Source organism: Bos taurus, chromosome 1 (assembly GCF_002263795.3).
Source record: "Bos taurus isolate L1 Dominette 01449 registration number 42190680 breed Hereford chromosome 1, ARS-UCD2.0, whole genome shotgun sequence".
Lineage (NCBI taxonomy): Eukaryota > Metazoa > Chordata > Mammalia > Artiodactyla > Bovidae > Bos > Bos taurus.
This window is the reverse complement of record NC_037328.1, coordinates 91845532-91858804: the sequence shown is the minus strand read 5'-3', so window position 1 is coordinate 91858804 and position 13273 is coordinate 91845532. Positions and strand designations below refer to the sequence as shown.

The window sequence follows — 13273 nt, the reverse complement described above, 5'->3', positions numbered from 1 at the left end:
TCCTTACTTTACAATTGAAAAAAAATAATTTGGGGAGTACATATGTGATATGGGCTGATTTTAATAATTCAGAAATTTTTTATCACAAAGAAAACAATGTTTTAGTTTTCTTGTAGCAATAAGGCACATTTTAAGAAAGTATCTTTAATATTCTTTCAAAAAATTTATTCCAGTATTTCATACAGCCTTTTCCATAATAATTTTCAGTCAATTCATTTTAATTCTAACTTAGCACACATATTTATAAGTTGTGTTCTCAAAGTAGGCTTGTGCAACAATAGTAGTTCCTAACTTAAACTCCTAAATATCACTAACTCTTCTGCATGGGGAAGTATGTTGCAAATAGTCCTGGAATTTATTTGAGCATCATGCATGGTAACCATAAATTAATTCACTATTGTGACCTTTTATGTATGTGAGCAATTATATTTTCACCTTAAGTAAATATTTTTTGTAGTTATTGACTCTGTTGTACCTTTTGGTCATTTTATACTTTCTCAAACAATAGATACTAAAAATACAACTGTTATACTGGAAGAGTCCATAGGAAAAAAATGTTTCTTATAGGAAAATGCTCTTCCTATTCAAAAAGGTTAGAGACCTCTGTCTTAAAGTATTTATGTGTATATGCATATTTGACAACTAATTATACACCCAATCACTTTCTGGCTTTTTCCATGACTAGATGAGCAAAAATATATTATAAAGAAAATAGTGAATACTGTGTAATTTAATTATTAGCTCATAAAATGTACTATTGTAAACTACTGTATCTTAGATTATTTCGGTATAGTTCATGGAGTATTTTTGTAACAATCAGGTTGAGGAGGAATTTAGAAAACTTAGTTTTCCTGTTCTGTCTACTCTTATCAAACCTACTTTTTGTGAAAATGGAAGACTTTTTTCTTTTAGATGAAACCAATTTGTGCACTAAATATATTCCCTAATGAAGATGAGTGAGGAAAGAACTTGTTGACAGGTCATGATGCCCTTTCTAATTTTGTTTTGCTCAGGATGCCCTTGAAATGCAGAGTTATAATTAAAAGTATTAGGCTATACTGGTCAGATGGAATTTATAGTGATAGAGTTATTAGATATTTGACTCAATACTGATTTTGATCCTTGAAGAGAATTATGACATCCTACTAAATAGGTTCTTTAAAAAAATGTACCATCTCTACTGTGAAGAATCTTCATCTCAGGCTATAATGGAAATACTATAGATTTTGTAATCAAAGAAATCAGAGTTCAAATCTTCTGTACAATAGAACATGTGATCTTAGGCAAGAATAATTTCTCCAAGGCTTGATTCCTCCTAAAAATGTACTAATGTCTATGTTATGAGGTTCTCATGAGAATTAAATGGACTGACTTATAGACATTGTCAGTGTGGTAGTATGTTAATAGAAGCTTTTTTTAATAGCTCTTGTATAATAATGAACATTTTTAATAACAACATTATGTATAAAGCAGAGTACTTAAGCTTAAAGTTCATCATTTCTATTCAAAATATTTATTTTATTTTATTTTTATTTTATTTTGAAATCCCTTGGACAGAGGAGCCTGGTGAGTTACAGTGTGAGAGAGTCATTTCCTAGGCAGGTTGATAGCGAGTCTAGGGGTCCCCAAGGAGAGAGGGGTATCTGGAATTCTCATGGAGGAAGAAAGGACAAACTTTTTTTCTTTCTCCACATTCCTTAGGATTATATAACAATAATGTATCCTGCCTAAGGACAGTCTTTGGATTCAACAGAAGGTTGAATCCAAAATATTTATTTTAAAATGAATTGTCTTTTCACCTCTTTTACAGAAGTATAACTGAATTTTCAACATAAACTAAGAATAATATTGATGTGCTGGATATATAAGCCTTTACAGACTTTCATCTGATAGTGTTGGAAGAAGAAAAAAATATTTTTAAGGCATGAAGTAATACAATTTTTAGGGTGTTCCTATAGAACTGACACCATGATAATTACTCATTAAATATTTGTGTAGGAAAAGGAAGAAAATAACAGAAGGGCTTCTTAGAAGTAAGTTATCAATAGGATCAGTGGTCTTCAGTTTTTGGAATTTGTGTTTAGCAGAGAAGTGAAATAACTAATCTATTGAATCATTTTATGCTAGTTTATGGGTGAAATGCATCAGGTTTTATTTCAGGTAATCTGTGCAGGGCCACAATTGTATTATGCCCTATTTTGTTCAGAATAAAGAGCCACTTCATGCAAACACTGAAGTGATTTATCCATGTCTGTTCTCTGATTCAAAGTCTATAAAATTAAATGCTGTCATAAAGCAAATATTCCATCCTGTATTCTGAAGTTGAATCTCATACTATATGAACCATATAAGGATATTTTTCTCTTAAACTTTTTCATTTTTGAGGGACATGAACATGCTTTAAAATATTGTATATTGTATGGGTATACAATAAGGAGTATACTTATTTAAAATGCATTTTAAATATTGTATTTAAATATTTAAATACTACCCTTGCTACTGTTATTTAAAATACATTTATGACCCTTGAGTACTCTATTAAATAGTAAGATATTGCTTTAAATACAAAATATAAAGTATGCACGGTAATGATTTTAAGTAGGACATGTTTATTTTTCAACATGTAACTGATAAAGTAGAATATGTCACTTTTACTTATCTTAAAGATATATATATATATATATATATTTTTTTTTTTTTTTAATTTCAGGATTTCAGGAAGGTTCTGCAGAGAAATGTTGTGGCTTACATTAGTCTCCACAGTCCTGTAAGGGGTAACTCAAGTCTCCACTCTGTTGCTTCACCATCTCTTCAACAACTGGTAGCTGAGGTAAGATGAATCACTTTCATAAAATGATTTTGTAAAACTGCCTTTTTCTCCGTAATCTGGCATTTCTTAATATTTTTATTTTTTTAAAATATACATGAGACTATCCATAAGTGTTTTAAGGAATGATTTATTCCTGACTTTTTATTGTCGTCTCTTCAACCAACTTCCTATGTTCTGAAATTCTTTATTTACTACACTTTTATGGTTATAGTTGTAGGTGTGAATTATACATCTATAGAGAATGTGTGTAAAAATGTAAATTTATTTCTTAAAAATTGAATTTAGTGCTTAATTCCCAATTCTGCCAATTTTGGCATGTTGTGATAAAATTGGTTACTTGGGGATTTCTTCTTCAGTTATGTTTTGAGTAAATGTGGGTCCTCTTCTATCTTTTCAATCATGAGGCAAGCCTCCTCATAGCAGGACCCATGTCTTTTTCCTAGAATATAATGAGAACTTGATTCAAGATACTTGGAAAGTATTATTTGAAAAAAAATTATGGAAAAAGAAAGCGTGTTTTTTCCTAAAAGTACCTTGAAAAAAATTCATGCCGTTTGTGATAATGCCTTTCTATAGTTATCTATTTTTTTTTTAATTTAGTTACTCCTCATCTGTTTCAAATAAATTTTTGGAACACATTTCCTCTTTTATGGGTAGAGTTCACACTTTTATTTCTGTACTCTTTCTATGACTTTCACCCAGATGACATGTGTTATGTCTAGAAATGAAAGCAATCATGCCACTACTCTTGGGTGGTTTCCTCCCAATTCCAAGGGCTAATGATATATATTAGAAAATGACCTTTTAGATGCCCACAGAGTTTGCAGTATCACAGACACTGAATTAGAAAAAGAGAGCGAGAATGAACAGTGCTTTGAATTAGCCACAATTCTTGTTTGAAATGTAATGCAAACTAACATTATATAATTTTCATAAAGTATTTTCTAGTTTAATAGGTTTCATTGACATTTCCATATGTAGTGTAACAATGAAGACATTATGAAAGATGAAATAGATAAATCTGTATGTTTAAGATCAGCTAAACCCCAATGTGTGTGTCCTAAATCATATCCAGATCTGTAAGTGAGTCCCTCCTGCTCTTTTACTGCTTTGAATTCTCTGACTTTCTTAAATGCCTCGGAAAAAAGACTCAAGGGGAGAATCAGTTGTAGATGTCTCTCTTAGGAAGTTAAGATATTCCTGAGTAAGTAGGTTAACAGGAAGAAGACATTATGAACTCAAATATCCAGTTAGTTTAAAAATGATGTTGTTTCCTTCTCTTGTATTATAATTTTCCTATTTAAGAATCTTGAAAGATATGTAATCACTGACAATATACAAAAATAAACTGTTAAGGACTTTATAATGCTTAGAACTATCTACCTATACTAATGTTAACTCTAAAAAAATGTCTGCAAATATAATACTATTTCAAATGTCTTTGTACATGTCATAATAGAGGGCTTTAAAATAGTTTACAATCTAACCTAAAAGTCTGAGTATATGGCATGGTTTCCAATAATGACAGATGTATGTTCTTATTTGTTAGTAGAGGAAACATTTTGTTCTATATTTGAAAATAATTATATTAATACTAACCTAAGAATGAACTGGAATCTGTAATGAAAGAAAACTTCTTTCAGTTGAGATTGTGTGTGTCTCTGTGTGTGTTTTATAGAACAATTTGGAAGGGTAGTATTACCACAAGTTCAAACAAACCATGGCATAATCTAAAATAATGGGGTTTACTTACCTGTAGATATTTATGTTATTAATATAGAACAAACATATGATAATTCAAGGTATATTTGTATACAAAATTTTAATGTTACATTTTTCTTTAAGATACATAAGTGCCCTTAAAAATATAAAAGTCAAGAGAACCAAAGAAAACAAACATCAATAATGTGTATGATTTCGTTAATATAACACTAGTGGCATATAAAAGAAATATTTAAAATGTTCCTTTCAAAGAAAGAACTTAATTATAACATCAGGACATAATGTAACTTCACTTACAAAGACAAAAATATTTTATCAGTCTTTAGTATCTTTAAATATCATCAGTTTATTTAAATCCTTACCATATACAAATGTCATGTCCCATATAATCCAGTATAACTGCACCTCCCCTCTGCCCCACAATTAAGCAAACAGAACACATTCAGAATGATTCAACATGGAACAATATTTTCTATAAAGAAAGCATGCTGACTAAATTGAAGATGACAAAAGATTGTATAGAATTAAGTACTCTGGTATAGTAAGTACAAATTTTAGAAGACCTTGCTAAGTTCATGTGGTGGACATCATGGAATTTTTAAATAATTAATGTACAGCACTGCATTTATTTAAAAAATAGACACAATATAGGCTATTTTATTTAATTAGAACCTTGATAAATACCAAAATTATGAAAAGGTTTTCTTAAATCAAACACCTTAAACAGCTTAAATCTCGTTAATAATGTGTTATTCCAATCAAGAAAGATGGTAGACTTCTCTATACGTGATCCATCAGACAGTTTAGTAAGGATTTTTGCTTGTTTTTATTTAAGACTTACTATGTAAAATGAGGTATAATTTACCCTTATAATATTCTCCCTTCTTGTGTGTACACCTTGATGCTTCTTGACAAATATATATATTTATTTAAGCACCACCACAGTCAAGCTATACAGTATTCCTATCACTCACAAAAGTCCCATCAAATCACGTTGCATTCAGTCTCCTCCCTTCATCTCCAGTTCCTGGTAAACACTGATCTGATTTCTGCCCTTGGAATTTTGTCTTTCAAAATGCCATAAAAAATGGAATCGTTCAGTGTGCAGCCATTTGTGTGTTGTGTCTTCTCCATAGTGTAATGATTTTTAAGATCTACCCGTGTTGTTACATGTGCCAGTGGTTCTATAGCATCTTGCTAGACCTCTAAGAAAACAGTGAGTCATGACTAGGATGAGTGCAGTGACTTTGGACTCTGGTTTGATATTCTAAGTTTGGTTTCAGAAAATAAACTTTTTCCCTGGGGTTAGCCCAATAAAGTTGAACTAAGTCATCCTAAGTGAAAGGAATGATTCCATCCTAAGTGATGGAATCTTTCAAAGATTCAGAAATGTTTAATTAATCTTAATTCACTGCAGTGTTTAAAGGTTTTTCCTGGGATTATTGAAAACTTGATTTTAAAAAAATTGCCCAAAGAACAATGAAAAAATTGAAAGCTACCAAAGTTGGGCAATTAGAACATGAGAGTTCATTGTACTGCTCTGCTGTCTCTTCTTTTGGGTTTATTTAGAAATTTTCATTATAACTTGAAAAAATAATCTCAAAGTACTTAATTTTTCTAAGCTATAATGCTGATAACTAACAAATTATTTTGTCTTCTGAAAGTAGCAATAATTTGCCAATGACTTGCACATCAAGTGGTAATAAGGAGCAATAACCAAGGCTTTTCTATGGTCAACTTTTTCCAGAACTTTTGTAACTATTTTAAATATGCTTTTCTGTTCTTTTGTGTAATAAATATTTTTATAAAATAAAAATTATTAGTTCACTTAAAATTAGCTTATAAGTGTGAGAATTTAAAAACTACAAAATAGATATTAATATTTCTTTAAATTTCCCATTTAAAAATGAATATATATATTTTAAAATGATGAATTACCCATCTTTTGTGAAAATATCAATTTCATATTAATATTTTACTTAATATTGACATTTTATTCTGAAAAATATAGGGAAATAATTTTAAAATATTTTCCTGTAATAGTAATGCTAAAGTGTGCATTATAGACATCACAAAAGTATGTTAGTCATATGAAACAAAGGATTTTTGATAAAAATCTAGTAAAATAGTCACAAATTAACTTAGTTAAAAAAAAAATCTGATCTGCATGGTACCTTAAAGGATTCAGATGTGAATCTCCTAACTTTGACTCTGTGGTTGGTGGTCATTTGGATTTATATGATTGTTTCCAGTTTTCAGCTATAATGAGTTAGCTATTATTATTCTCATGGGTTGGTAGAATGTGTACACTCCTTTTTTTTGAATATTTATACAGAAGTGGAATTTCTAAGTCACCAGGTTGCCTTGTGTTTAACTTTAGTTGACACTGCCCAAGAGGTTTTCTCAGAGAAGACAATGGCACCCCACTCCAGTACTCTTGCCTGGACAATCCCATGGATGGAGGAGCCTGGTAGGCTGCAGTCCATGGGGTCGCTAAGAGTCGGACACGACTGAGCGACTTCACTTTCACTTTTCACCTTCATGCATTGGAGAAGGAAATGGCAACCCACTCCAGTGTTCTTGCCTGGAGAATCCTAGGGACAGGGGAGCCTGGTGGGTCCTCTGGGTTGCACAGAGTCGGACACGACTGAAGCAACTTAGAGCAGCAGCAGCAGCAGCAGCAGCAAGAGGACTTATACCAATGACACCTTATACCAATGACACTTATACCTTTTCTAAAGGACTTATACCAATGACACCTCCACCAACATGAACGTTTGAATGGTGCAGTTGCTCCATGTCATCTCCAACATTTGGTTCTATCATTCTCATGAATGTATGGTGGTATATTTGGAGGTTTTAATTTTAATTTCTCTGATGATTACTAACATTGAACACTTTCTCACATACTCTTTTTCTTATCAATTTGTCCGTTCTTCCTATATTCTTGATACAAGTCTTTTGTTGGTTATATATTGTGAATTATTCTCCCAGTCAGGGCTTCCTTCATAGCTCAGTCGGTAAAGCATCTGTCTGCAATATAGGAGACCTGGGTTCAATTCCTGGGTCAGGAAGATCCCCTGGAGAAGGAAATGGCAAGCCACTCCAGTATTCTTGCTTGGAGAATCCCATGGACAGAGGAGCCTGGCGGGCTACAGTCCATTGGGTCACAAGAGTTGGACACTACTTAGTGACTAAACCACCACCACCATTCTCCCAGTCTGTGGTGTGACTTTTCACTCTCTTATTAATCACTTTATTAATTTTTTATCAGTTTCTCTTTGTAAATATTTTATACAGCATTTATTGTTCCTGTATCTTATTGTGTAAAACTGGTGAATTTAGTTTAAATCTAGTATTGATGCTTAAGGAACATTCGAGAACTTTATAACCCACTATGTTGTCAACAAACATTGAGTCTTTGTTACATACATTTTTTCATTCTTCTGGCAACTATAGAATGTTATGGGGAGATGAGTGAAGTCCCTATACCCAGGTCCCCTGAATAAATAGGGAATAAAAGATCCTTTGTAAACATACATTTTCTTAGAAAAAAGCTCTTTCTTGAAAAAAAAAAATCAACTGACCCCTTAAATATTTAGTAAAGGATGTAAGGTCATTGACTTTTTATTAATAATAAGCAGTTTGCCTTCATGCAAAATAGGTTATAAAATTGAAGATAAGATTTCTTACCAAATAGTAGTTTTAAATATTAGGATGCAACACAAGCATATGCTCACTCTCCATACATATTGCTATTTCACCTTTGGTTTTTGAAATAATCTTTCATAGATCACAGAAAGTATTGATTTTGCCTTTAGAAAAGCAGAATTTGATCATCCATGCCTTAGTGTTCTGTGACTCTCAAGTAAATAGCGTTGAAACTTCTAAGAAGTTATTTTGAGGAAGGCTGAAGCATCCATACATATGAAAGTAGTCAATCTAGATATGTTCTGCTTAAATGTTGCTTTTGAAGTATGTGCCAGAAGCTTGCAAACCTAATGAAAACTAAACAATTGCATCAATATTGTAACTGTCCACAGAATAGACAGTGATTTTTTTAAAAGCCTGGAAAAGTAGCAAAGATTTGTTTATAGGATATGTTTTTTAATGTCTTTTTTTATATACTAAAAACTGTGCACCAGAAAATATAGTACATATATTTAATTTCAACTAAATTCACTAAGAGGATTGAGCCCAGAATCAAACTACAGTATGATTTCATTGTGGATACCCCCAGTCTGTTTCAGAGTTCTATAATGTGATAAATGTTCATAGAGAACCAAACTGCATACAACTGTTTCAGTTGTGTAGGGCACATCATAAGTAGATGAAGTGCCTCTCTTGCCCAGGAGTTTATGATTTTACCATGTAAGACATGTATGACTAACTAAAATATAGGGGTGATTGTCGTATGTGTATACTGGAGTACACAGGAAAGAAATCATTGATTTAATTCAAAATTATGCATTAAACAACAATGGTTTGCACAAAGTTTGAATGTACTCAGTATCTGTCTTTTCAGACTTCTGTATTTTGATCATGGAAACAAACTCTTTTATTGAACTACCAGTGTTTCTTTTCAGATCGCACAAACTGATGTTCTTTCCTATTTCTACCATCAAATCAAGTGTAATGTTGTTATGCGTCTGCTCTTTTCGTCTTGTGTTGAGAGGCACTGGACTGCCACAGTTGTGTCTGCCACGGTACTTGTGTGGTTGTTACTGACTGCTGCAGTGCTGGTTTGCCTTCTGCCTGACCATGCCCCTATTCTATAGAATATAAAAACAATGCGCAAGAGATATGTTAGCTGCAGAAGCTTATTGGTTCCATTCTTAAGAGGAGCCTGATTTTCAGTAACAGAGTTACTGATAAACAGTTTTTATCTTGCTTATGAGCATATACATGCTAGAATTAAAAATAAAATAAAACCCTAGTTTGCTAGGGCAGTCATAACAGAATACCATAGATTGGGTACCTTAAAAAACAAATTTATTTTCTCACAGTTCTGCAAGCTGAAAGTCCAAGATAAGGTACAGGTAGCATAGATTCTCCTCAAGCCTGATTGCTTGATTTGCAGCCAGTCACCTACTCACTGTGTCCTCAAATGGCCTTTTCATCACAATGTGACCATTCCTGGTATATCTCTCTCTTTTTATAAAAACAATTGTCCTATTGAATTAGGGCATCCACCTTATGATCTCGTTAATTAACTTCTTGGGCTCAGATGTGGGAAACCTCAGATGTGGGAAACCTCGAGAAGGGCATGGCTACCCACTCCAGTATTCTTGCCTGGAAAATTCCCCAGACAGAGGAGCCTGGCAGGCTACTGTCTGTGGGGTCACAAAGAGCTGGACATGACTGAGCGACTAATATTTTCACTTTCAATTACCTTCTTGAAGGCCTTGTCTCCAGTTACAGTCACACTGGAGATTAGATTTCAACCTCAGTTTGGATATGACATAATTTAGTCTGTATTACTGACCAAAACACACAGTGGTTGAGTACAGAAGATAGGGTGGTAGAATTGGAATAGCTGTTTTCTTCTCTCTGTTGTTGATAACTGTGATGGACAGTACTGAAACAAAACTTAATTTCTCTTCTTCTTTCTTTAAAATATGAGTAAAATTGACTCTTATTCTTGTACTGACTTGTCTTTTATGACACATGGTATAATTTTTGTTTTTATCTTTTATTTTTTAAGGAGAGATTCTTCGCACTCTCTGTTCACTATGAATTCCAGCTCTTTTAAGTGGATTCTACTTAATTTATCTTCCTTTCTGCAGTTTCGGCTACAAGTAGTCAACTTAAGTGACCATAAAGACCAATAAACTGATTTAAAACCCTTTCTTCCACTAATTTACCACTTCAATAAAGTCTCACATTTAAAATTGTGATTCTATTGGCAGGTTTATCTATCTCCTAGGTTTACAAGGTTTACTTTGTGTTAACACCAAGCAGTTCCTCCAGTTTATTACTGTTTTACAAGGTTTTCTGTTCAGGATACGCTGACAATTTGTAAATCCCTTTTTATTTAAATCTAGATATCAAGGGAAGTCTTACTGAGATTCTGGCTAAAACCCTGAATTTCAGAAGGCAGTTGATTTAAATATGTGAACTATATAGCCAAAGACCAGTGCAAAGAAATTGAGGTATTAAGAAATTTAGATTGAACATATTTATACAATCAGAATGAACATCACATTTTTAAAATGGCTAGAGCTGACTTACTTATTGTCTGTGACTTTTTGGACACTAGACTTCTCTACAGGACTCAAAGAAAAGACCATTTTACTGAGGAGCTCTGCTTAGTCTAAGAAGTTAGTGGCTCAGACAGTAAAATGTCTGTCTGCAATGCAGGAGACCTGGGTTCGATTCCTGGGTTGGGAAGATCCCCTGGAGAAGGAAATGGTAGCCCACTCCAGTATTCTTGCCTGGAAAATCCCATGGACCGCGGAGCCTGGTCGGCTACTGTCCATGGGGTCACAAAGAGTCGGACACGACTTCACTTTCACTTTCACTTTATGCTTTGTCATTTAGTTGTATCTGACTCTTAGCGACCCCATGGACTGTAGACTGCCAGGCTCCTCTGTCCATGGGGATTCTCCAGGCAAGAATATTGGAATGGGTTGCCATGTCCTCTTCCAGGGGATCTTCCCAACCCAGGGACTGAACCCAGATCTCCCGCATTGCAGGCAGATTACTGAGGAGAGGTATTAGTAAATCATCATTGTTGACAAGTTACATAAAATTGTTTCACTTACACGGCATCTTTAATGCATAGCTATACATGTTAGTATTAAAAAAAAATAAACTTTACTCTGCTGAGTATTTTTTTCCCATCTGATATTTAATCTGTTTTAAAGACCTACCACTTATGCCATCAGTTAATAATCTGTATAGCAACCACAATAATAATGCTTTACCATTCTGACACATGACATTTTATGTAGAATATTTATGAGTAATGAAATTAGTTTAAACAAACATGGGTTTATTGTATTTTTTTTAATCACCTTTCAAATATAAGTACTGGGGTAATTGTATAATCTATTGGCACATACTTACCTTTGATAAGTTGAGTAAGTTATGGCTCTTTTGATTTGTTATTTCTCTTCCTCTTTAATTACATGTCATTCAGATATGCAGCATTATAATTCAACATTTGTGTGTACTACATAGTGATCACCACTACAATTGCAGTTGTCATCTTTTCCCATACAGTTGACCTCCTCACTCATTTCACCCACCTGCCAACCTCCTTCCCCTCTGGTAACCACTAATCTGATCTCTGTATCTATGAGTTTCTTTTTATTTTATTTTTTCACTTGTTTTATTCTTTTAGATTCAACATATGAATGAAATCATATGATATTTATCTTTCTCTGTCTGACTTATTTCACGTAGTGTAAAGCCTTCAAGTTTCATCCATGTTGTCACAAATGTCATGACTTTTTTGTGGTTGAGTGATATTCCATTGTGTATGTATGTTACCAAGTCCAAATTCATACCGCTTGCTGCATGACTGGCCAATAAATTGAGAGATAAGTTGTTGGGGCAAGGTATACAAATTTTATTTGAAAAGTCAGTGGACTGAGAAGATGGTGGACTAGTGTCCCAAAGAACCAACTTTCTCAAGTTATAATTTAGATTTATTTATGCTAAAAAGGAAGGGAATATTCAAATGCAAACTCTTTTGTTCTTGCAGCTCTGTAGGTGGGTCTGATCACAATATTCCTATAAGCTTTCAATAATATAATTGTTATTTTCTATTCTGGATATTTTGTATCTCTATAAGAATGGAAAAGAGTTATACTTTTAAAGGTCAGAGCATTGAGAATGGGCCATGATGTGTTATTTCAGGCTATAGGCAACATTCTTTTACAAAGATGCAGAGCAAGCATGACTAAACACAAGCAACAGAGTACAAGGGTTAGAGCTAAAGGAATTTATCTGTTATGAAGTCAGGTTTGTCCTTCTTTATTATATATACATCATATCTTCTTTATGCATTCATCCATCAGTGGAGTCTAGGTTATTTACATATCTTCACTTGTTGTTTCTCTTTTTCAAGTGGCATGTTAAGCAATTTTTTCTATTGACAAAATATTGTTGATATGTTTGGACACTGTTTTGTGTAGTTCTTTAACAAAGTAATTTGTTTCTGTACATTAAATACAAATTATCTGAAAGAGAAATCTAAAAAGTAATGCCATTTAGGATAGCATTGAAAACAGTAAAGTACTTAGGAATAAATTTAACCAAAGAGGGGAAAGACCTGTACACTGAAAACTATAAGAGCTTGATGAAAAAAGGTAGAAGAATACACAACTAAATATAAAGATATTCAATGTTCTTGAATTGGAAGAATTAGTATTGTTAAAATGCCCATACTACCTAAAATGATTCACAGAGTTAATGAAATCTCTATCAAAAATCAAGTAGCATTTTTCCTAGGGGAAAAAAACAAAACAAAAACGACTGTACATTTGTATGAAATGACAAAAGGTATCACACTGCCTAATTTCAAGCCATACTATAAAGCTATAATAATCAAAACGGTGTGGTACTTGCATAGAAACAGGCCCATAAGCTAGTAGAACAGAATAGAGTCCAGATGTAAACCAATTTATTCGTGGTAACCTAACTTTTGATAAGGGTGCCAAGAATGTGTAATGAAGAAAGAACAGTCTCTTCAATAAATGATGTTGGGAAAATTGG

At 33.0% G+C, this 13273-nt stretch overlaps 1 protein-coding gene across 8 annotated transcripts in view; it reads left to right on the top strand.

Annotated features, from left to right (window-relative positions):
• The window catches only part of NAALADL2 (N-acetylated alpha-linked acidic dipeptidase like 2), a 1562846-nt gene that overhangs the window by 1132561 nt on the left and 417012 nt on the right, over positions 1–13273 (top strand). For all 8 annotated transcript variants that reach the window (XM_024995414.2, XM_059888525.1, XM_059888521.1 and 5 more), the window contains one exon: positions 2711–2830. In XM_024995414.2, the coding sequence (XP_024851182.1) occupies positions 2711–2830 (120 nt within the window). The remainder of the gene's footprint in view (positions 1–2710; positions 2831–13273) is intronic.